Source organism: Haliaeetus leucocephalus, unplaced genomic scaffold (genome assembly GCF_000737465.1).
Source record: "Haliaeetus leucocephalus isolate CR32 unplaced genomic scaffold, Haliaeetus_leucocephalus-4.0 Scaffold636, whole genome shotgun sequence".
In the NCBI taxonomy this organism is placed as follows: Eukaryota; Metazoa; Chordata; class Aves; order Accipitriformes; family Accipitridae; genus Haliaeetus; species Haliaeetus leucocephalus.
This window is the reverse complement of record NW_010973072.1, coordinates 13,891-37,808: the sequence shown is the minus strand read 5'-3', so window position 1 is coordinate 37,808 and position 23,918 is coordinate 13,891. Positions and strand designations below refer to the sequence as shown.

Genomic DNA, 23,918 nt, shown 5'->3' with positions numbered 1-23,918 from the left:
CAAAGGTAAGTCCCTCTGCTCCAGAGGTTTCCTGGAGAGCAGCGCTAGCTGTGGTCATTTGGCAGGAGGAAGGAGAAGGGACATTCAGCAGGTCCTTGGTGGGCTCAAAGGCACTAGTTTCCATCCAGGCCAACATCTACCTCTTGGCTTGTTTGCGTTCGGCTCAGCAGCCAGCCATGCTGGCCATGAGGGCCAAGTGACGAGGCCACCCCTAATCCCCTGGCTTTCACTGCTGGATTTCAAGGTTGGCTGTCCACGGGGAACCTCACCCTGCTCGGGTGTTTCCAAAGCAATACTCTTTCTCTTCCCAGGACTGAGTGCTGATGCACAGAGATGAGCAGACAAAATCATGGCTAAAATGGGGGAAGTTTGGTGAACAAGCCAGAGAAACCTGCCTGGGTTGTCCTAGGGAGAACAGATCAGCAGATGGGCAAAAGGATGTGGTTAGTGACCCCCTGTTCATGCCTCCCTCCACACAGCACAAAAACATGGGGCTTTGACTGAGAAAACAGCAACACGGACTTGAACAAGGTCAAACTGCCAAACGCTTAATCCTCAGAGCCCTGCTGTTGCACAGGCTTGACTTGCCAGCATGGGTTTTTGAGGCTGATGGCACACACAGGCATGAAGTGCCCTGTCCCTGTGCTGGCCCAGGGGGAGGAAAACCTGCTCATGGCTTCTTGCGGGACCGTGTGATTTGGGGTGCTGGCCTTCCTCCTCCAGCACAGCTCAGCTCCTTTCCAGCCCACTGCTTCCTCTGACATGGACTTGCAAATCCCATCATGGCTATCTGTCTGGAGCTGCAAACACCCCTTCTTAAGGCAAACACCCAGGTGAAGGCTGCAGAAGTTCAACTCAGCTGTTATGCGAAAGGAGAACTCACTTGGTAACCCACAAGTCTCAGAAAGAAAAACAAGATCAATATTTGCAGAGATTTGTAGGACGCTTGTGCCTGAAAACAACAGCTGGGATCTGGCCTCTCTTTCCTTGCCCAGCGCTTTGCCCCCAGGGCTCCTGGTGATGCCCCGGGTTAGTGTGTCACCACTTTCCCCTGTGCTCTTACGCCGTGCCCTTGTTCTCGCTCCCTGCCGGCTTCGGAGATGCAGAGGTTGAAATTCCTGTTCATGCACTCTTGGCACCAGTGAAAAAGCAGCTACAGTTCTAGCTCACTGTGCATTGCTCATACTTACAGCTTAAACATTGCCTTCTACTCAAAAGAACAAAGGTAAAATGTCAGGAATTCACAGTTTTTATTCTCTTTCTTATGCCCACCCATCTTCCCCTGCCATCGATGTCAATGACTCAAAGTCCTCATCGTACAGTAGCCTTTGCCAGTGTGGCACTCAAAGGGTTAACAAACCACGGCTTCTTGGACAGATAAGACATAAGCTCATTCACCAGTAGGAACACGTGGATGGTTATATTACAGGACACCTTAGGGTTTCCTGTAGCGATTCTTTGGGGTTTCGCCACAGCCAGTGATGTCACAGGAGAGAATGTTGGGCTTCTTCCCCAAGCCGATGCTTCCCAAGAGATCGGGAAGCTCACGAGTGATGGCCTTCTCAATCTTCTCTAGGAAACACCCTCCCATGTAGGAACACTGCTGAGACAGCAGCTTAAAACTGGTGATGGGGTTGATGCCAAAGAAGTCCTTGTAAGCCTCGCGGTTGGGGAGGTCAAATTTGCTGACATTGGTCTTTGCCAGAATGGACTTAAAGATAAAGAACTTGTCAGGATCTTCCACAATGTCCCTGAACACCAGTTCTCCATCGCTAAAGAAGGTCATTTTGTCCTTGTAGGTCTGTAGATAACGATCGACCAAAAGGGCGTGGATGCGCACCCGGATGGCGTGCTGGCGTATGAAGGCGATCTTATTTTCCATCCTGTTCTCAATCACCTGGTTGAGATCTTCCAGGAGCGATATCTCTTCTTTGAGGAACAGGTCTTTGTGGGTATCCGGATGGTACTCCTGGGGCCAGAAGGAGCTGACGTACACTCTGGGTGGCTCTGTGACATTGATGAGAGGAGCCAGGCTCCAGAATAAGGCACCATAGACTCGCATGAGCTCCTGGGTAGCCAGGCTGTCGGCTTTGTTCAAGATGATTCGGATCTGAGACTCGCGGCCCTTCAGCTGGCGAAACAGCATCTCCAGCTCCAAGCCCACGTCCAGCTTTGTAGGGTCAAAAACAACGAAGATGAGATCAGCTCTATCAATGAACCATTGGCACACATCGTTGAACGGGTAACCTTGAGGAGAGGAAAGAGAGAATGAGTCCCTACAGGTCAAAGGATAGATAAACCTTGAACCTGCTACACCTCACGCCCTGTCCGGGTTGGACAGGGTGTGAGACACAGCGGGATTCCCATGCAGCCTAGAACCTGTTTCTCATGTGCTAAAAACACTTCAGAGTTTCTTGGCATGAAAACCCATCCCTGTGTGTCTGGGCCTGCGACTACATGTCTCCCTCAGCCTCACCTCTAAATCTTCTTTCTCCCTGCTGGGAATTTGGCCACAGATTCCTGCAGCTCCTGTGAGCAAATATTGGCCACATCATTGCTTTCCCCAGTGGGCATCAAGTGGGTCAAGAAGCCCTGCTGATCTGTCCTGGCATTCCAGGTGCTGTGGGGACAGACTCGTGCTTCTCTGGGCCCTGCTGTAGCACCAGCCATTGGCAAAGCCTGGCTCCAAGGATGACAAATGGGGCATTAAATGCTGAGCTGAGGCAGACGATCAACTGTCCAAGGAGTCCCCAGGACACACCTTGCCGAAATGCCTGTCTGTCACACCTCCAAACAGCAGAAGTGGCTGCTCTAGCTGATGACACTTGGGTATGTGCCCCAGGTCCAAGCTGCTGCTGCCATACCCATGGGCAGACAAATGCTGCCATCCCCTCCAATGCAAGACCTCTTTTGTAGCCTAGGGCTCTTCCCCGCTGTGCTTCAGCCATTTTTGTCATCTCACATCGTTATGGCATCTTTTCTGGAGTCCCTTAGATGAAGCCAGTAAACCCCTACCTCGTTCTTGCTGCTTGCGGTTTTCAATGATGCCCGGCGTGTCCACAAAGGTGACTCGCTCTAGCAGTTTGTGGGGCACCTCGATCCCTATCAGCTTCTCCAAGAAATTCTGCCCAAACTTCTCCAGGGGTGAGAAGGAGCGGGCGCTGTCAGCAGCCATCACGATGCCCTCGATGGTCTTCAGCTTGGGGCCGTGCATGATGACAGTGAATTCAGAGGTGGTGGGTTCTGCCCCTGCCCAGCAACAAGAGGAATAGCAGACCTGTGAAATCCATGCTGGGCAATGGACGTGACAGGGCTGGCCTGGAACTAGCCGGGAAGCTCAGGAGCATCACTTGCTTGCCAAGAGATGCTGGGGGAAGGCAAGCAGCGGGGCTATGAAATTCTTGCCAAACCTCTTGAGAAAATGCCAGCAGGACTGTCTGCTGTGGGGACTGGTTGTTCTGGAAGTGGCCTGACTGCACAAGGTGCCCTGGAGAACCACCTCCCAGGAGCCCTCATTACCGCGGTGCAGAGCTGGCCACGGACATCTGCCCTCAGCTGAGAGATGACATCCGTGGGAGCAGGGAGGAGGGAAGGGGAATGGCTTTTCTCCTGGGAGGGCAAATTAATTGGCTCCACATGAGGAGGGAAGGGGAGAAGGCAAAGGCGAGTTGGCCTTGTGACATGATGGCTGCTCTCGCGATCAAGGTCGGAGGCAGTGAGCCATGCGCTGCAGGATGGGGATGCTGTGGGGAAAGATGCCCTCCTCCTCCCGGGAGAGGGTGGACAGGCCTTGGGCCATGGTGCAGAACCTCTCCCTCCGCGTGGCACTGCAGCCAGGCAGCATGGACCAGATCCCAACCTCCCTGCCATTGTGAGGGGGATCGAAGAGACATGGCCAGGAATTGCTGACTGCACAGATGCAGAAATGCCAGTGCCAGCACAGCCCTAGCAGAAAGGGAGGGAGTGGTGAGCATGGTACCTGTGTAGAGCTGGTAGGGAGTGTCGTCCAGCCCAAGGAGGTAGTTTATCATGGAGGATTTGCCGACGCTCCACGGTCCCAGGAATAGCACCATTGGCTTGGAAGTGATCTCCCCATCTGCGGAGAGGGGAAATAACAAGAGGAAGTGAAGAAACAATAGCCGTCGCCGCCACGCGATTAACTGCTGGCTGTAACGAGCATCCCATCTGAGCAGCGCGGTGATGCTGCTGGGGAAACAGCCACCCTTTTGGGGCCACCAGCCATTTGCGAGCCAAGGCATCGCCCAGCGACGGGCTCCAGTGTCTGCAGGAGCGGGACGTCACCATGCTCTGCAGGAGACCCCACATCACTTGTCTGACATTCTCTGAGGTTCGGCCCTTCTTTGACTACAGGAAGACTTGAAGTCTTTTAAATCTTGTCTCAGTTCGGTTCTGGTTTAGCCAGAGTGAGTTTGGGGGTGGCTGCAGGGGGGACTGTTGTTAGAAGGCAGCCGCCACAAAGCACAGGACATGCGAAGAGGGTGGCCATGCGGCAGCCAGGTGAATGCCACGTGCAAAGGGAGCTGGCGTGGTTTAAGGAGCAATAAATACTATGGTGCAGTGCTCGGTAAGCATGGTGCAAGCCTTGTGCCAGCTGCCTGCAAGCCTTTCCACCATATCCTCACAGGGATCTGCTCCCGGGTCGTGGCTCCCAGCCCTCTGGTCGAGCAGAAGGTCCCTGCTTACGTGTGGGCTGGGCGCAAGGCTCCAGCCCAGTGCGGGGAGAGCAGGCTGGGCGAACGGCCCTGCTTTGGGCCTGCGGAAAGGCGGGAAGAGAATGAACTACAGTCCCCATCCCGCACTCTTCAAGTTCTGCAGTTTGCTAAGGGGCTCAAGGAGGCTGATGATGGGCCCATAAGGCCCCATGTCACATGCTACATGATCGGTCTAGGAGCATGGAGTTCCCTGGACACACGCAGCCACAATCCCCAGGAGCAATCCCTGCTCAAGTGGGACCTGTGTAATTGGCCTGTGCCCATGCTGCTCGACCCCCCAAGCACCCAGGCCACTGGGCAGGCAGCCGGCAGAGCCAGAGGAGCCCCTGGCCCATGCCAGCTCTCAAGCTTTGCCCAGGACGTCCGGGAGCCTGCTAGTCGGCTCAAGCCCAAGTCAGGCCAGAAATGGAAGGAAAAAACTGGATGAGTGAGTTTCCGCTGGTGGGAACCTTCCCCATCCCAGTCTTGCACTCAGGGTGGGAGAGAGGATCTGTCCCACTGCTGCCAGCAGGAATCCAGCCAGGAGAGGGGCTAGGTGCTACCAGAGGAGCTGAGAGCTGCTGTCTCTCAGCCAGAGCTGAGCCTTCCCCCTGTGACACAGGGCGAGCAGATGCCCTTGGGGGACCCACGCCACCCTCGGCACCCTCTCTTCAGCCCTGCGCCTAAGGCAAAGCTATTTTCCCTGCAGTGGCTGAGAGACCCCGCTGCTCCATGCCTGCTGCCCACTCAGGAGCCAGCAGCTTTCCACCAAGCTGGGGATCCATCTCCAAGGTGGGGGGAGCCGCAAAGCCCACATGGTGCTGAGATCCTGCTCCCAAGGGTGCCAGAGGGCACTGCATGGTGGTTCCGCACCGAACCTATCTGACCATGGGTGCAGGAATTGGGCAGAGCGTGCCAGCCTCCTCCTGCTTGCATCTGCCCAATGCAGGGCCACCGTGTCACCACTGGGGAAGAGAATGGGCTGGGGACATCTCTCCATGGGGCACAGCTGCATCCAGGCAGCTCAACCCTCCTCGCCAAAGCAGGGCAGCCACATCCGAACCAGGGGGACAGCCCTGCCCACTCCCTGCCTGTGAGCTGTGGGGATCCAATGTTGTCTTCTCACACGGGACAAAAACAAATGTTGAAACCTCAGACTTTCATGATTAATCATTCCTCTGTGCCACTCAATCACTGCTGCTCTGTTCGCTTGCTGGCTTTAATTGGGTTTCGGATGATTATTGTTATTATTATCCCCTGTGATGTTGTGCCAGAGGTTTGAGGCGGGTTCCCGCGTGCTCTTTTGTAACGCTTTCCCGGACAGGCGTGGCTGTGTGAACGCAGGCAGCCCGCGCGACCCGGCTCCGCTTCACGTCCCCACCTCTGCCCCGCTGTGCCGAGGCGGGCAGCAATGCAGGCAGGCAGCCCTCCTGCCAGGTCACCGACAGCTCGTTGAGCCCAACTCTACCCCTCGCTTTGGGAGCGGGGTGCTGGCACCCCACGGGCTTTGTGGGCAGTGCCAGGCACTGGATCCTTGCAGCTCTCCAGGTAGCACAACAGCTCCGAGGATCTGAGGCCATGCACGGGTCCTCCTGGCTGCTGCCCAGGGTCTGGGAGGGCAGAGAGCATCTCCCACCCGGGAGGGTGCTGGCCTGGCATCTGTCCCTGCTACGTCCCCCCGCTGTGTCTGTCAGCACCAATTTGGGTCACCTTGATGGTCCAGCCAGGGGAAAAGAGCCAGCCCTGGGCAAGGCTGGCGGCAGCTCCATCACGGCGGCTCTCTCCAGCCACCCTGTGGCTGCTCGCTCCCAGCCCAGCCTGCCTCGCTCCCAGCTCAAGCTCCATCCCAGCTCGAGCTCATCCCAGCTCATCACCAGGCATGTCCTGGTGGCATTTGCAGAAGCAGTCGCACGCTGGTGTGTGATCAGGCCCTGCCTGCGAGCAGGGAGGTCCTCAAACCTTGCGCCCCTTCATCTGTGGTCCTGCTTAAAACACAGCAGCTTAAAACACAGCTTCTCTAAGCTGCCGTGTTTGCAGGGTAAAGAGCATGCTGTGATCCTGCAAAGCACCTGGCAAACAGGGCCAGCAAGGTCACATCTGCCTCCACAGAGCCTGCATTTGTCTTGGACTGTTCAGCTTGGGGGGTAGGAGCAATTTGGATGTCCAAATAGGTGTGTTTTCCTTAAGCAGTGGCTTTCTGGGAGGTTTTTCCATGTTGCTTGCATCACCAGGCGGCCCTTGGGTGGGAGCACTGCTGCTCTGGGGCTGGGATTAACCCTGGGCTGGCTTTTCTCCCTCTTTGTCCTCAAGCCCCGCAGAAGTGCCTGGTGTCAGCTCACCCCCCGTTGTGCAAGTCTGTCCTGAGGATGCTAGGCAAAGCGGAGGACGTGGCAAAACCTCCTTCCTCTCCTGGTTCAGACTGAGCCACGGGCACAAAGGTCTCCCTCTGTCCTCAAACCACCCAGGAAGGCTAAAACCCCTGGGAAGACTCTCCCAGCATTGCCCACACTGTCACCCCATCCCTGTACTGCAAACACCACCAGCCACTCTGCCTATGGTATGGATGCACCACACGGCAGCCCTTGGAGGGCTGGCCAGCCTGCTCCTGAAGCTTCAAAAGCCAGAAGTACCCACACAGCACGTGTGCCCGCAGACAGAGGGACAAGGCACACGTGGCTGCAGATTGCCTGTGCCTGCCTCCGCGCTGTGCTCCCTGTGAGCGTACGCCCACACAAGCAGCACGCGCGTGTGTGCGCCTGCAGCTAGAGATGCAGATAAGACAGCTATCGAGATATGCTATATATATCTACAATCCTCTCTGCTGCCGACATGCTGGCATGACTGGGAGCCAGAGACCCTCCAGGCGCTGGCAGGGCTCTGCCGCATATGGAGCCGGGGCGCAGAGGAGCCTGTTTTGGCAGGATCTGGCAGCAGGGGCTGTGGGGTAGGACACGAGTACCAGAATATAGGAATTCGCTGCCTCATGTTGCAGCAGGGACATTGTTCCCGTGGCCCAGCACCTGACCCAGGGGAAGGGCTGGGTGTTGGTTGGCATTTCTTGGCCCATCTCCCATCTTCTGCTTCTTTGGAGGGGACCTGGCAGCACACCCTGAGCAGGATAGGCAGGGAGAGGAGCCAGCTCTGGCTCCCGAGGGGGCTGAGGCCGCCGTGCAGGGGCCAGCCTGTGTTACTGGGACAGCTGCTGCGGGCTCATTGGCTTAAGCTGCAGCCAGGGGGGATCAAGGGTGGACATTCAGGAAAGTTTCTGCACGTAGGAGGGTGAAGCGTGGGAAGAACCCCCTCCATAGTGTGGGCTATCTGCTGGGCACCTCCAGTTCTTGCTGTGGGTGAGAGATCAACCCACAGGTCCACCACAAACGCCTTTGAACCGTGGCTAGAGGAACACGCAACCTCTTCAGTCTTAACCCAAGAGGGAAAGGTGTCAAAGCCTGGGCCAGGTGGAGATTGCAGGAAGGAGGGGGCTGTTGGGGTGCACAGAGTCAGGCCTGGGACAAAGTACAGCGACACATGTGCCAAGCTCTGGAAGGGCTGGGGACACTGGCTCTGGTGGGTGCCATGGGATGCCAAGTACCGGGGTCTGCTTGGTGCCTGGGAAGTGTGGCTCTGTTGGGGCAGGTGAATAGGAAAGCCAGAGGCCAGCAAAGAGCTTAGGCAGCACTGGCAGCATGCAGGTAACAGGCAGCGATACCAACCTGTGGCAGAGGAGCCCAGGGTGCGTCCGGGGTAAGCTGATAGCAAGGGACACGGGGAGAGAGAAAAGGTACCATGAGTCGAAGGAGGGATGCAGCTGCCTGGGTCTGTCCCAGGCCGAGGAGGGAGCTGAAGACTGGCCCTGGCCTTCTCGTGGGCAGGAAAAGCCAGCGACGGCCACATTCCCAGCAGGAGAGAAGGAGTTACAGTCTGTGAGCAACAAGACCCACAGCTACCAGGACAAGCACTAAACCCCAGTCTGCCTTGTGCACCGGGGATGTGGCCTGGGGGAGCTGCCATGTCTGAGACAGCACCCCAACGCTCCTGCCCTGCTTAGCAGAGTTATTGCCTTCCCCAGCAATGTTCACCGAGCAAACAGAGCCCAACAAGCTGTGGTCAGGACAGTAACCAACCCCGACAAGCATCCTGACCACCCCAGTGGTGTGGTTACCCGTAACCAGCCCTAGGGTGGCTGGTGATGGCAACTGGGAGGTCATTGCCTATACAGTGACACTTGTTAATGGCACATATACAGTAATTAGGGTCACCAGCATGCACCACAAACTGGCATGACTTCAGAGCAAGCTTCCCATCACCAGACTGGGAGAGTCCCTCACCTCTGAGCTAGCAACAATCCCTACAGGGTGGCCCTGCTGTGACCAAGCACACAGGCAGACCCAGCCAGAGAGTGCCTGCACACACATGGGATGGCAGAGTGGAGACACGGGAGGTCGGCAGGCAGGGAGAAGGAGATGGCACCCGCCAGGCTTAAACACGCTGTAAGCAGAAGGTGTGGCATGAGTTTTCTGGGATGCACCCCGACAATTCAGAATCCGAGGTTGTCAGTGGCAGTTGCAGCTCCCCCAGGACAGGTGACACTTGGCTACACAGGTTTTTTTGCGAGCTGTGGTGAGCAGAGGAGCTCCTTGGATTACACTGGCTGGTGCATGCAAGCAAAGCCAATGGGAAGGGAGACAAAATGGAGGGCTGCTGCGTAATGGAGGGGTGAAGGTGCTTGCGATGGCACCCCTCTATATTGGCTTACACCTCCAAAGGTCACACATATTCCATGACAGGCCAGTCCTGCCGCTCTCCCAGCTGTCCTGGTCCTCCCAGTCAGCTGGGCCTGCAGCTCTGCACCCTCCAGCCTCCCCCTGCCATGTGGAGTGGGCACAGGGGGAGAGGTTGGGGGCATCTCCCACCTTGCAGCGGCACCACAGATGCAACAAACCCACTCAGGACAGGGGCACCATACAGAAGAAACAGCTGAGAAGACTCCCTCAGCCCCACCATGTCCTCACTTGCCTTACAATGTCAAGAGGGCTCTCTGGGCCAACCCTCTAACTAATTTGCAGGTTTCTCTAATTACACTGCTAATGAGGGATTGGGAAAAGCTGGATCTGTGGGTATTGGAGGCAAACTGCTGGGCTCTAGGCTTCCAGGATGGAGTGGTGTGTGTTGGGATGTCAGAGAGGCTTCTAGGAGACTGGTGGCAGGACCAACATTTCTGAGGGTAATCTCATGCCAGGGTGTCTCATGGCTGAGCTGAGGGCTGCAGGCAATGCGGTGTCCACAGGCCCTTCCCTTAGGGCCAGGAGGTTGTAGCTTACCAGCTCTGGATTGTATCTGGACTGCTGGGAGGGTGCTGTGTAGGACACAACAGGGTGTGCTGGGGGCACTCCTGCTGGGACCTGACCTGGGGGACTCTCAGCCTGAGGGATGGTCGTTCCTCATAGTGAAGTGGAACAGACCATGGTGTGTTGTAAGATGAGGCTGTGAGGAACACCAGGACCTGTGTCTGTGGTGAGTCCTGCTCAGGAGCTGGGTTTGAGAGGGGCCTTGGGGTGGGAAAACACAAGGGTTAGTTGTTTCCTCAGGAGTTGAGAGGAAGCCAACAGGGTCCTGAGAAACACTTGCTTCCTCCCAAAAAGGGAGCAGGGAGGTGGCTGCTTGGTCATGGGATGGCTGAAGGGTGAAGTGGGATGTCCTGAGCAAGGAAATGGGTTGTGCCCTGGGAACTGAAGCTGGGGGCTGCGTCCTCTGGCAGTGAACAGCAAAGTGAGGGTTAGAGGCTGGGAGCCTACCCCTGTAACCCCAAATGTCCTCCTAAACAGTGTCCCAGGTTGAGCTGACAGTAAATGCAGATGCTTGCACTGCCACCAACACAGACCAAAGCAGCTTGGAGAGGAGGTTGGGGTGTTGCTGAATCTGTGAGCTCCAGGATGGAGACAGCTGGGACAGGGCATGGCTGGGCTGCCCTCACTGCACGGTGCTGCTGCTGAAGAGGCTGTGGGGATGCACACTGGGATGCCAACCCTACAGCTTCTGGTGCTCCTTCCCCAGGCACGTGGCAGTGCTGTACTGGCTGCATGAGGGAGGGGACAGGCCAAACCACTGGGTGGGTGACAGCAGCTGTGGGGTGATGGTCTGCAGGGCACCCCTCCTGTGCTGGCTGCAGCATGGTGTGTTGCTGTGACCCCCCCCCCCCCCCCCCAGTTACCCTCCCACACAGCAAGCGGATTGTGGTCCCCAGCTGCTGGCAAGCAGGACAGAGTGAAACAGGCACTGCAAAGGCAGCAACACAGAACTGGCTGCGGGAGAGCTAGTTACAGCTCATGTTTTATGAGACCTACAAATGTCCCCTCCAGAACCCCTGTGGGTGGGTGATGGGTGATGTCCAGGGTGCTCCGTGTCTTGAGGGGACAGGACCTGGGCTGGTGATGAGGACTTTATAGACCTGTCCCTGCCCCATGGGTCCCCCATGCTTCCCCACTGCCTCTAAGCTGGAGATGGGCTGGCTGGGCATGGAGATGTTCAAGCCTGCTTACAAAATATTTGACACAGATTTAGGAGTTGTATTAGGGCTGCAGTGGGTGTGCCTGTAAAACAGAGGCTCTAAGGGGATATGTCCCAGGGGTTTGCCCAAATGAATATGGGACCTGTGCACTGGTGGAGTAGAGTCCAGCTGCAAAAGGAAGGTCTGTGTGGAGGGTGTATCTAGGTCCTGTCTCACCAGGAGGGAGGGCATGGCTCCAGGGTGTGTGAGGCTGGAAACCTGGGGAGGGAGGCAGAACTTCAGGACAAGGAGGGACCCTGCCAGGAGACTGATGTGGGCATGCAGCCCTGGGACACAGGCAGCAGGGATTCAAGCATCCCTTGCCTGACTAGCCAAGGCACAGGGGGCATCTGGCTCAGAACAGGGATGGAGTAAGGGTTCACAGGAGAATTACCCTGGTGAACAGGGACCTTGGGCTTGGGCTTGATCCATCTGTGCTTAGAAAATGAGGCTGCTTGTGTCATATGGGTCACAAGAGCTTCCTGTAGTTTGTGAGCATCTTGGGACCAGGGCTGCACTTTCCTCTTCTGGAGGGACACATGTACTGTTGGGGCTCAGCCCAAGCCAGTGCCTGTGGCCACAGGGACCTGTTCACCTGATCCAATGTGTCTGTACTTGCCAAGGGGTGGAAACTGTAACTCCCAGGATGAGTGAAGACTGCTGAACTTGAGGGATACCCTGCCCACATGGCTGTGTCCCATACTGAGCAGGAAGGATGCCAGCTCCAGCCACCCCCAGGAAGCTCATCCCCAGCCTTGAGAGGTCCTAAGCTTCCTTGCCAAGCCTGTTTCACTGGGCTGTGATCGCTGCTTGGCATGGGTACAGGGCATTGGTGTTGAGCAGGTGGAGGACCCAAAGCAGGCAGGGCTCAATAGTCAGCCTACACATATGGTCCTGACAGCAGATGGTCTAAGGCAGATGCAGGAATGCCTGCCGCTGGGTTCACTAGGGCATGGCCTCTAAGCCCAGCATGTTCATGGCCTTTTTGGGAAGCCACAAAGGAAGACAAACTATCTATCTGAGCCTTTCCGTGATCTGCTCTCTGTGCTGTTACCTGCACCCCAATGACCTGATGGTGCCGGAGACCCCAGTGCCCACGGCATTACCTGTGATCTCATGTTGTCTCAGCTCGTTGTATCTGTAGGACTGTTCCAGGGGCTTGATGGAGGAGTGGTAGATCTTCCTCAGCCGCTGCAGTGCTCCTGCAGGGGCAGAAGCATGCAGACAGGTGAAAAGCAAACCCCACCACCCTGACTGAGTCCCTCCTAGGTAAGCTGCTGGGCATTCCCTGCAGATCTTGAGGGTGACTTAGCTGTGGATTAAGGGACTTGGCTTACAGTTGAAATCTTGGTCAAACTGATCCCAGTCATGCATTTTGATGCCCCTCCCTGCTAATGTTTCCTGCTGGCTACTGTCCCCATCTGCTGCTGGTCTTGCACGTGCCAGCAGCTGATGGAAGGAATATCTCTCGTTAATGCTGTTTAGCACTCAACACCCATGATCCCAAAAGCCCTCCACCACGGTGCCAGGGACCTATGACACAGCCCCTAAGCTGCTGGATAGAAGAAGGAGCTTTTTCCACAGCAGCTTTTATCGCTTTCTTTCCAGTCCAGACCACCTATGAGGTCAGCAGAAGCAAGCTTTATAATAGCAAAACCCAGTAAGTAATTGGAATAAAAATCCAAACCCTTTATTACAAGTTGCCCCAGGTTTCTCTGGGCAGCAGCATGGCTGGCTGGGGCTGATTCACCATCTGCATCTTCCAGCCTTTCTAACCCTCCTAATTCTTGTATGCCCTTGGGGCTGTCTTTAAAATACCTAAAGTATGTTAACCCAAGAGCAGCAAAAGGGCTGTTATTGAAGCTATGGTGTTGCTGGGCCTACAAGAAGTAAGGTTAAAACCAAAACACTCTAGGGAAGCGAAATCCCATCCATGCTCCGGGTGCAGCAAGAATGGTGAAGAGCCTGTCCTGCAGGGGTTGCCTGGAGTGAAGGAGCAGGGCATGCATGGCTCAGTGCCACCCAGGCCCCCTCACCTGAGAAATCGTCAGCAGGTTTGTCCTCGTTCAGCTTGAGGGTGCTCTCCAAGTGGGACCGGTCACGCTTGGTCGGCTCGCTGGCATCTTCAACCTCTTCTGGAGGAAAACACAAGGAGACCTGTTACTGCTGGAGCAGGGGACTCCACACAGGCACTCACACAAGCTACTGCTGAGGAGAGGGCTTGGGGGAGCACACACACCCCAAGTCCACAGACCTGCCGTGCGCCTTGACAGTTGCTGTCGCCTTTGGCACACCACGCAATTTCTCTTTTGCAAAGGCTCCTGGAGGCTTGGCGCAGGCTGCCAGGGCTGTGGCTGCTGGGGAAAGCGTCATGGGCAACTGCTTGGCTCCGAGGAGCGGCTGGCGAGGGAGGCACGCCGTGTCCCTGGGGGGAGTGAGGGCGGCCGCTCGCGGGGAATGCGAAGGATGTGCCTGGAAGGGGCTCCCGGGGCTGGAGCGTAGCACGAGCACACGTGGCACCTGCTGCCCGATGGGGCCCCTGCCTGCCCTGCCGCTTCCCCCGGCAGCTGCAGCTCCTCCAAGACTAAGCCTTGCTTGCAGGCACACTCTTCTCTGCCTCTCTGTCTGTCCACTTGCCCCCCAAAATTATGCATTGAGACAGAGACATGAGGATGTGCAAGGCTGGGGCTGGCTCTTGAGAGACCGGCCAGCCTGACCCATCCTGGCCGCCTCGCCTTTGCCAAAAGGGTTGTTCCCTCCCACTTCTCCCACCTCTGCCCCCAGATCAGGCTGGAGCCCTCTGCATGGAGCCCTGGCTCGGGGTGGCCTGGGATCCCCACAGCTCTGTGCCAGGCCTGGGGAGCATGAGGCAGGTGCCTCCACCTGGGGTAGGCACCCCGATGTCCCCAAGACAGGGAGACAGAGGCGTCCTCTCCCTGGAGGTGCTGGCTTACCAGGGGCCCTGTGCAGCTCCAAATGCTTTTTGGTATCTGGAGCTGGGTTGGGCTTTAGTGGGAGTTTGGGGACAGGTCTGGGGACAGATGTGTGCTAGCTGGCTGGGCTGGGGATGCCTGGGCCAAGCAGGGCACCGCCAAGCCCTGGGACTGTGTTGAATGTCTACCGAGTGTTGGGCTGAGGAAGACCTTTTGACTTGCCAAGTAAAGCCACAGAGACCAAACTGTGTTTCCCTTTCAGCACAAATGGGAACTTTTTGAGCTGGGACATTATGGATGAAAGCAGAAAAAGACAGCTGGGTCCGAAGGTCACTGCCCAACCCGTGAGCCAAAGTCCACAAGAAATCATGGTGGGGGGTGTCCCTTTTCCTTAGCTAGCCTTTTACTGATTGAACGTGGCCAGAGCTGGTGCTTCAGCAATTCATCGGTCTGAATTAGCTCTTCACACCTTCCCTACAAGGCAAGGGCTGGTGGACAAGAGACCCACCAGCCCAGGCACCATCCTGCCCTTGCACCAAGCAAGCTGGGGGTCCGGAGGACTCTGAGCATGGAGCATAAAGGGCCTTTAAGAGGTCTGCGGGTGCTGAGAGGGGCCTGTGTGTTAAAAATCTTATCAGCGTCCACAGCCCAGAGGAGAAATGATGGGCTTAAAGTGCAGTGAAGGAAATGTCAGCCAGCTTTGGTATTGCTGCAATGAGTGCCTGCATTGCAGGCATCTGCGGGCTCCTGCCTGTGCCCTTGATGCCCGCAGCCGGCCCAGCCGTGCAGCGGTTAGGGGCAGGTGCAGGAAGCACAAGCGTTAGGAGAGGGCCATGCACTAGGCGCAGTTTAATGTGCCAAGCTCAGCTCCGCCGGGGGTTGATAGTAGGTCACTCTCGCTGCTACAGCACACCAACAAGAAAAGACTCCAACCTATCTGGCTGTGCCGGAGCTCAGCGGCAGCTGGGTGGGTGCTGTGGCCAGGTGGGCTCTCCGTTTCTGCCAGTGATGGCTTGTCTGCAGGGGGGTCTTCTGCTGCTGGGGGGTTTTCCACCACTGCTGGTGGGTCTTCTGCTACTGGTGGGTTTTCCACTGCTGCTGGCGGGTCTTCTGCTGCTGGTGGGTCTTCCACCGCTGCTGGCAGGTCTTCTGCTGTGTCCCCACAGGGTGGGTGATGGCAGCTGGCAGGGCCATCCCCAGCTTCTCCCTTGCCTGCAGCTGCTGGTTTGCCATGGCCCTTTTTGCTGGAAGTGCTGGCCACTTCCTTGTCACTCCCTTCAGCTCCGTTCTCTGGCCCTGTTGGCCCAACACCATCTTCCTCAGACTCTTCCTCCTCCTTAGACTCTCCCTCCTCCTTGGACTCTCCCTCGCCTCCATCTTCCTCAGACTTGCCATGTTCATCTTCCTCAGACTCCCCTTGTTCATCATCTTCCTCTGAGCTCTGCTCGTCCCCTTCCTGTCCCCCCTCAGGAGCAGACACTGCTCTTGGCTCCTCCATTTTCTCTTCCCCAGGCTGCCCTTGCTCCTCAGAGACTCCTTTCTTGGTGCTGGGCTCCTTATCCTCCCGGGCATGGAAGCCATCTTGTGAGCCAGGCCCGTGGTTCCCTTCATGATGCGCTGCCTCAGGGGTACCCAGCATGGTGTCCTCCCCTAGGCTCTGTGCCTTGCTGGGCCCGTCCTGGACCTTCTCCCTGGTGGTGTCCTCCAGCCGGCCATCCCCTGGCCCCAGGTCCCTGCTCAGGCCACCCACCGGCTCTTCCTCCCCCTCTCCACGTCCCTCCTCAGCAGTACCAGGCAAGGAGGTATTGGCAGGGCCGCCATCTTGGTCCTCCTCAGGGCTGCCATCAGCTGCCTTCTCCTCCAGCCTGGGCTCTGCGGCTGGCAAGGGGCTTTCAGCAGCACCGCCGACATGGTCCATGCCGGGGGCGTGTGGCTCTAAACGATGAGAACAGCTCAGTCAGTCTTACCCGCGCTGGCACATGGCTACCAGGGCACCCACTTGTTCCCCGTCAGTGCTGGGGGGGGGGCCTGAGGGAGGATTTGTGGCTGTTACCAAGAGGTTTAAACTCTTTCCTAAACCTTCTCTAGTTCCAGCTCAATTTTCTCTCCCTGTTGCAAGAAGCTGGGTGCAAAGAAGTGTTTTGGGGGGGCAAAGCTGATGCTAGCAGGGGGCCCTACGGCTGCGCCAGCCATGGCTGCCCGGGGCTGTGGCTGCTACCCACTGCAAAGCGCTGCAGGAAGGTGGCAAAGCAGCCCTTAAAAATGGGGGCGGGGGGGGGGGGGGAATAACAAAAAGCGTAGCTTGAGGGGCTGGAGGCACTTGGCAGGTTAAAAAGGTCCTTCCCCAGCCCTGCCTCGGGAGAGCCATGGCAGGTGGCTGGGCAAGGGTGAGGAGGAGGAAGGTGCAAGGGAGAGGAAGAGGCAAGGGGCTCCCTGGCATGGGGCCCTGCCTTTCTGCAGGGGGCAAGCGCGGGCAGGGCCTGACCCTGGCAGCAGGGCTCGGGAGCTATTTATTGTGAGCATCCCTTCACTAGGAAAGCATTTGCCGCACTGTGCGGCTGGCGGGGACACAATGAGTTTGTTCTGCGGCCTGGGAGAAGCCATCCGTATTTTCCATAGGCCTCCAACTGCAATTTAACATTAGTCAACGGGTGCCAAAAATAAAAGATCACCAGCTATACTGTCTCTGTTACAAACAGTTGCTGCTAGTCTAAATAATCCCCCAAAACGTCTAATGCCTGCATACCAGGGAAGCGTTTCAGAGGAAAATAATTCCTTTGTACTCCAGCTGGCAAGCAGATGCCAACCAGGAAAAAATGCCACCTCCACCCAGGCTGCGGGGAGGAGAGCAGGCAGCACCGGGCACAGGCAGTGCCGGGCACAGCCAGCCGGCTGGCAGCCAGCCCTCTTCTCCGGCTCCTGCACCGTGTCCGTGCTGGGGAGCCACGGGGCTGTGTGTCCTGCAGAGCATTGGCAGGCCTCGGCCTCGGCAAAGCTGCGGTGCTGGGGCTCGCCGGTCTTGGCCACGGGGAACCGCGGTGGCTGAGCACGGGACAGCTGAGCCAGGGTGGGCGCAGCGCCAGCCCCAGACCACTCTGCCCACTGCAAGCCAGTTTGCCATGGCCGGGGACTCTGGGCAGGTGGTTGCATCTCTACCCATGGCGGGGCCAGTGGTGCTGTTAGCTGGGAGTCAGGCAGCGGCGGCAGATTCCTGCCGGGGGATGAGCCATGCCAGCGGCAGGCGGCTGGCGGGGACGGGGCGTGCCTCAGCCTGCCAGGGTTTCCAGTCACTCTCATGTGCAGCCTGGCACGGTGGAGCTGCCGCCGTCCCCGTGGCCCCTCGCCCTGCCGAAACCGGATGCATGGGTCACCCTTGCTCTGCCCTCACCGACCTCCTCCGTCCTTTGCTGGCACGTGGCTCACAGGTGCCTCTGGGCTCCCGATTCAGCTCCCAGCTGGAGGGAGACGGGTCCTGCACAGCTCCCACCTACCTCCCTCCCACCTGGAGCACCCTTCTCCTTCGGGTCACCTTCCTGCAGGACCCCTGGGACCCCTCAGGGTGCCCAGCCTGCTGGGAGCCACTCGAAGGAGAATGTGCTACGTCTGACCTGTAAAGCCACAGGTGGCTCGGGGCCAGCATGCCCCTGCCTGGCCCTGGCAGCCTGGAGACCAGCCTGGGTCTCCCGAGGGTCCCCTCGGCCGACGGAGACAGGGATATCCTCGGCTTGGCCCCAAAATAGCCGGTGACCTGGAGGGCTGGGAGGGGAGTGCAGGTCCTTGGGCGGGCATTCAGGGAGGGTCAATGCGGGCAGGGGGGGAGCAGCGCCAGGCAAAGGAGACCTCGCGTGTCCCGAGGGCTTTGTCTGGCGTCTGCGTGTCCCCTCTGACCCAATGCAGAGGGACAGAGGGGCCGTCATCCACTGTGGCCGGGCACAATGGCAACTTTGGCATCCGCCATGAGCTGTCCCTCGTGGGAAAAGGGAAATATTCCCCAGGCACTCCGACTGGGATGTTCCTGCCAGTGTGCTGGTCACAGACTTAATTTCCTGTGACCTTCAAGGTCTTATACAAAGTCCCTCTCCCCTCTCCACCTCCTTCTCCCTCCTGTTTCCCCTACATGGTCTCCAAATCCATCACACGGTGAATTGTGCTGATCTGCAGATGGCCGGCCGATGAGCAGCGAGATGGGCCGAAGGTTATGGGCTTAACACCCTCTGTGCGTCCGCCAGAGGCTAAAAATATGGCCCAGCAACTGTACGGGGGAATCAGAAGGAGCAGCTCAGCGGGGTGCAGGCGATGATGAGGCCCCAGCCCCTCACCCTGCTGCCAGCCAAGGGTGACATCCGCACCTGGGCCCCGTCCTGCGGGTCCCCGTGGGCCCCGGGAGGGACCAGGGACAGCCACCTTGTAAAGTGACACCGGGGCTCCCCTTGTTCATGCCCTGCATTGTGCCAAGCAGCCCGCTGGCATCAGAGAGTAGCCCTTGCCCTGCTCCCCTTGGGGATCTGACCTCCCAGAGGGTCCCCAGCTTGCGCTGCCCCTGCCCGCCCTGAATCTCATGCCTATCTGTAGGGGCTGGAAGGGCTGTTGGCTGCCTGGGGACCCCTTCCCCAGAAGTGATAGCACCCTGGGGCACAGCTGCGGGGACGGAGAGCTCATGGCAGGGCTCTGTGTGCCACAGGATGCCACAGCTGGCTTGCATCTGGGAAAAGCCTGTGTGGAAAGGATAGGGATGGCTGCCAGAGGCTGACTGTGACCCTGCCACCGTGTCCCCTCCATCCCTGCATGGGATTATATGGAACAGCAACACCCTGGTGCCGAAATGGGTCCTCCAGGAGGGACAGCCCCCGAGGATAGAACCGGGGCAGGGGCTGGCTAGGAGGGACAGATGGGCACAGGTGGCCCTGGGAGGGATGTTCTCCCCCTCCAGCAGAAATAGGAGCCCCGAGCGTGGGGCCTGAGATGCGCAATGCCACGGGGATGGCTTTTCGCACGCCCCCTTCCCCTGCCCAGATCCCAGCCCCTGCAGCGTGCAGGGGACTTATCCACTGGCTCCTGCAAGTCCTGCTCTCCCCTTATCCTCCCAGTGGCGTTTTGGGGGAAGCTTGCACCCCAAACATCTGTCCCTTCCTTTTCAGGGAGAGGCAAGGCTGTGCTTTGTTCTGATGAAGCTCTTTAAAACCTCACGGAAGATGGCTGGCCTCAAAGGAACTGGCTGGGACTTCCCGGAATTTTCCACAGAAGACACCAGCCGCACTGCTGGACCCGCTGCAGACCCTCCTTTCCTGTGAGACCCCCTGCCACTTCATGGCAATGTCCCTGCCTTCTGGGCTCTGTGGGGTTCCTATAACCTCTACTCAGGGACGTACCCCTGGTGCTCCTCCAGCTCATGGCTCTGAGAGCCCAGGACTCAAGCTAGCTGGGGACCTGACACGAGTTTGCCAGGTCTCTGGTGCTCAAACCGCAGCCCCATGACACTTGGCCCTGCCTTCAGCAAGGGTCGGCCCCTGCCTGCCCCAGCCATCAGCTGCACGCAGGGGTTTGCCGGGGCAGGGGTGCAGCACCCGGGGATTACGATGCTCCGTGCTGCTGCCAGCCAGCAGCCCGGCTTCTGGAAAAAGTGAATTGAGGTGGATGAGCCCTGTGAGCCTGACCTTTCTGCAACCAGTAACCCTGCTGAGGCGGGAGGCAGGGCTGGGGGAGCCCAAAGCGGGCGCCATACACCTCACCTGGGCTTAGGCCTGGGCACCCCAGCCTTGCACGCCCATCCCTGGGTGCTTGGCCGGAGCGTGACAGAGGACGGCATCTCCTCCCCGCTATTCCTGTGCCTGTTTCCCACCCTGTGCTATCCCAGCAGAGCCCGGCGCCACCACCAAGCCCCACGGAGGAAGTGCCGGTGTTTTATTGCCATGTTTCACACGGCAGCCCTTCATCAGCCAGGTCAGATGGGACCCCAGCTGCAGCACCAGTTTGGAGCCGGCCAGGCCAACACTTTCACCGACTGGGAGAGGAAAGGGTCCCAAAGTGGCTCATGAAGCCCAGAGGACACAAGCACAAGAGTGGCCGAGGATGGGGTTGATTGTCCAGACCCTTGTGCACACCTAGCCACAGCATCCCATCCCAGAGGCTTCGTGATCCCAAGGCACCAGCAAAACCCAAATATTTTCCAGTTTTTCAATGTAGAGCCCAGCGGGTGTATAGGAAACAGCTTCGTCAGACTAACTTGACTTCATTTGTGGACGAGATTTTAAGTTTAGTTGAAAAAAAATACAAATTGATTTGATTTCTATAAATAGTCTGCTAGAACTGCATGATATTTTGATTAAGAAAGGGTAAAGAAACCTCACCAGGATGCACCAAAGGGATTAAAACCAGGCTTGGAGCTTCCTAAATATAGAGATGAAAATAGGGAATCACTTCTGCTGGGTGTTTTTTCAACTGTCTCCCCACAGGGCATTCACCCTAAAGATTTGGAAGAAAACCTGAACTCCTGACTTACAGAAGACACAAAGATCAGGGCGGTGGAAGACAAAGCAGCCACCGCTCCCTGGCCAGGGGAGATCTGGGTCCATAAGTGAGCAGACGGCAAGAAAACAGCATGTATTTCGGCACAGGCAAATGTCACTCTCTACGTTGAGGAACATCTACCCATGGGGTCTGCAGCCCAGGGAGATGCTGAAGGACCTGAGGGAAGCGCTGTGCCATGACTGGGGCTGGAGAAGCCCCTTCCTCCAGAGGAGGGACTCCTGAGAGGTCACGCTGGTCCTGTCCCCGGGCATTCAGCAATGGGAGGCTTCACCAACCCACCCCAGGGCTTCCCTGGTGGCCCCAAGGGATATCCTCCATGCACTGAATGTGAGTCCTCCTGCATGAAGACTCCCCATCCCTCTTCTTTGGTCATCGTAAGGATTCCTGGGCACCTGGGCAGGACAGTGAGAGCCCTTGGACTCATCAGCCTGGATTTTAAAGCCTGATGATCCATCGTCCCACAAGATCCTCATATCAATGGGAAAGTCCAGGCAGAGATGCTGCCTGACCATGCCAAGCAGTGGTACCCAGGGGATCCCAGCTCAGCCATTGCATAGGGATGGGGCCACGCAGCTCCAAGCCCTCTTCCACGGCGTGCCCCCACGAGCGGGGAGGCAGGCAGGGTCAAGCCATGCACCTGGCCGGTACCAGGGCCGTGCTGCCACTTCCAACACCCCAGTGTGGCTCGGGATGCCCGGCTGGAGACTCCCCGGCCCCTCCGCCAGCCCCCACCAGCACACGAGCTCACTGGCTTCCTTGGGTTATCGCTTACAAGGGAAATGTCCCTGTGGGCTGAAAATAGCCCAGCAAAGCCCTGCCAAGGCACCAGGGCCTGCTGCTATTCCTGCAGCGCCTGGGGAACAGGCAATTTTATGAGCAATTTGGTCACCCTTGGACCCACCAGCTGAGCTGGGGTTTCAGCACCCCAGCGAGCCCGTGATCCCAGCACGGGGATCTGGCACCTGTGTGGGGCTGGCGGATTGGTGAGTGGGGCACAGCACAGCCCTCCCAGCCTGGTGCTGTCTCATGGGGACCTGCTGGTGCCTCTGTGCCACCGGGGCCATGCACAAGCAAAGTGTCCCAGCTGTCCTGCCTGCCTGGCTGTCACCTACACACCACGACAGGGATGGCTGATGGGAGAGGGTGTCACAGCGAAGCCAACCTGCCTGACATCTGCCTTGCTTTCCTCAGGCAACAGTTTGGGAGAGAGATAGGGCACCCACAGGGGCCGGAATCTCCTCCAGGCAAGGTACCAGGGGTGTGACAGGGATGTAGGTGGCACAAGCAACCAAGATCCATGGGTGCCTGTGTCACCCCAAGACCCTTGCCTCACTGTGGCCACTCCTGCACCTAATGGCAGTGGTGCCCATGGTTGTGTCAATGCTGGGGGGAGGTGGGATGAGTCCAGTGGGGTGTCACTGGGACACAGCAGTCCCCCACCTCTTGGGGAAACTGGTTACCTTGGGAGCCATTTGTCTGGGATGGTCAGGGTGGGGAGTTCCCATGGGTGCTGAGTCCTGGGCCCTGAGCCCAACTGAGGTGACATTCCAGGTGATAGAACCCACCCCAAGGTGACGTCCTGGGTGATGAAGAACACCCCAAGATGCCATGAGGACATGGTGATGGAGCCCATCCTGAGGTGACGCCTCCCAGGCTGAAGCAGAATGAGGAGTCCTGAGGGCTGTGGCCCGCGCTCGCTGTCACCAGGATGGGTCTGTGCCAGTTCCGTAGTGCCCTCTGCACTTGCTGCAGGAGGATGCCAGCATGCCAGGCCTTTCCTCAACTCCTCGCCTGGCTTGGAGGTGGTGACGGCACAGCCCAGCATAGCCCTCCCACTCAATACGTGATGGCTGTGGGGGGCCAAGGGCTCCCCAGGGCAAAGCTGCCAAGCGTGATGGCTGGGTACTGCCCTGCCAGCATCCCCGTGGCCCATCCTCGGTGGCCACAGGGACTCACTACGGCCACCCAGCCTGGAAGGGATGGCCATGCTCTGCCCAAGGTGCAAGTGTGGAGAGAGGGAGACCTTCCCCCAGGCAGGAGCAGGGATGGAGCAGCAGGCGAGTGCCCTTGTCCTGAGCCATCACCCAGCCCTGCGGTGGGTGCTGGCCCCCGCTGGGGCTTCTGGCTGCGCTGGAGAGCTTTGCCAGGCCCATCCATGTGGGCCATGGGCTGTTTTGGCTGGGGCTGCACAAGCACAGGCACAGGACACTTCCTACCCCTAGCCTGTGGGAGTGGTGACAGGGTCCCAGCAGCACCAGGTGTCACCAAACCCTGCCCTCGCCCTGAGAACCGCACCTCTCCACAATGCATCAGTGAAGGACCCAGTTCCCTGCTGGGATCCCCCTGCCTTCTCCTTACCAAAGGGTGGTTAAATGGGAAGACAAGGGTTAAAAATGGGAAAACACCTCCCCACCTCCACCCCAAGCCCACCTCCTGCACCCCAAAGGAGCCCAGGTCTGAGAGCCCAGCTTGGCGCCAAAGGAAAAGCAAAACTCATCGTGCAAACCCCACTGGTCCCTGTGAAGCAGAACCACAGGCAGGAGATGTGCCACTGCTTATATCTTTTTCCCAGAGCTACAGGACCAGGGTGAAATACAGGACCCCCCAATAAGTAGGAGATGCCAAGGGTGGGGTTTCAGGGGGTGCCAGCTGCCCCTCGGAGCTGGCTCCGGGGCTGCAGACCCCAAGGTGCCTCCCGGCCCCGGAGCCTCCTCCAAGACGGGGGATCCCAGCGCTGGGCTGAGCAGGGTGCTGGTGATGAGCTGCCCGACACCATGTCCAGCCCCATGGCATCACCCAGGCTGCTCCCTTGCTGTCTGCCACAGCTCAGGCCATGCCAGCCTCTGTGCCAGCCTCAACCCAACCAAGAGCTGGGCTGGTGGTCACCCACCATGGTGACAAGCCCCTGATGTCCCACAGAGCCACCAGCCTAGCCTGGGTTGGCACCATCCACCAGCCATGCCCATAGAGGACCTTTCCATCCACCCCTGTCCCCAGACCTGACCCACAGCCCCACGGAGGTCACTCTACCACCGGCGTGGTGCATCGCTGACCCACAAACCCATTTATTCACAAGAATGGTCCAAGATGCCCTTAAAAGGCCAAAACTCGGCAGGGCTGGGGGTGCCGGGTGCTGGAAGGCGGCAGCTGCGGGTGCTCGCGCGCGGGGCCGCGGCGGCGCAGGCCGGGGGGGCCGGC

At 58.2% G+C, this 23,918-nt stretch overlaps 1 protein-coding gene across 1 annotated transcript in view; it reads right to left on the bottom strand.

The window, feature by feature from the left end:
• Window positions 1-1,239: 1,239 nt before the first annotated feature.
• SRL (sarcalumenin) overlaps window positions 1,240-23,918 on the bottom strand; it is a 23,873-nt gene continuing 1,194 nt past the window's right edge. The window contains exons 2-6 of the mRNA XM_010578349.1: window positions 13,296-13,394; window positions 12,366-12,461; window positions 3,980-4,096; window positions 3,016-3,249; window positions 1,240-2,247 (exon numbers count right to left, since the gene is read on the bottom strand). Of these exons, the coding sequence (XP_010576651.1) occupies window positions 1,436-2,247; window positions 3,016-3,249; window positions 3,980-4,096; window positions 12,366-12,461; window positions 13,296-13,394 (1,358 nt within the window). The 3' untranslated portion in view covers window positions 1,240-1,435. The remainder of the gene's footprint in view (window positions 2,248-3,015; window positions 3,250-3,979; window positions 4,097-12,365; window positions 12,462-13,295; window positions 13,395-23,918) is intronic.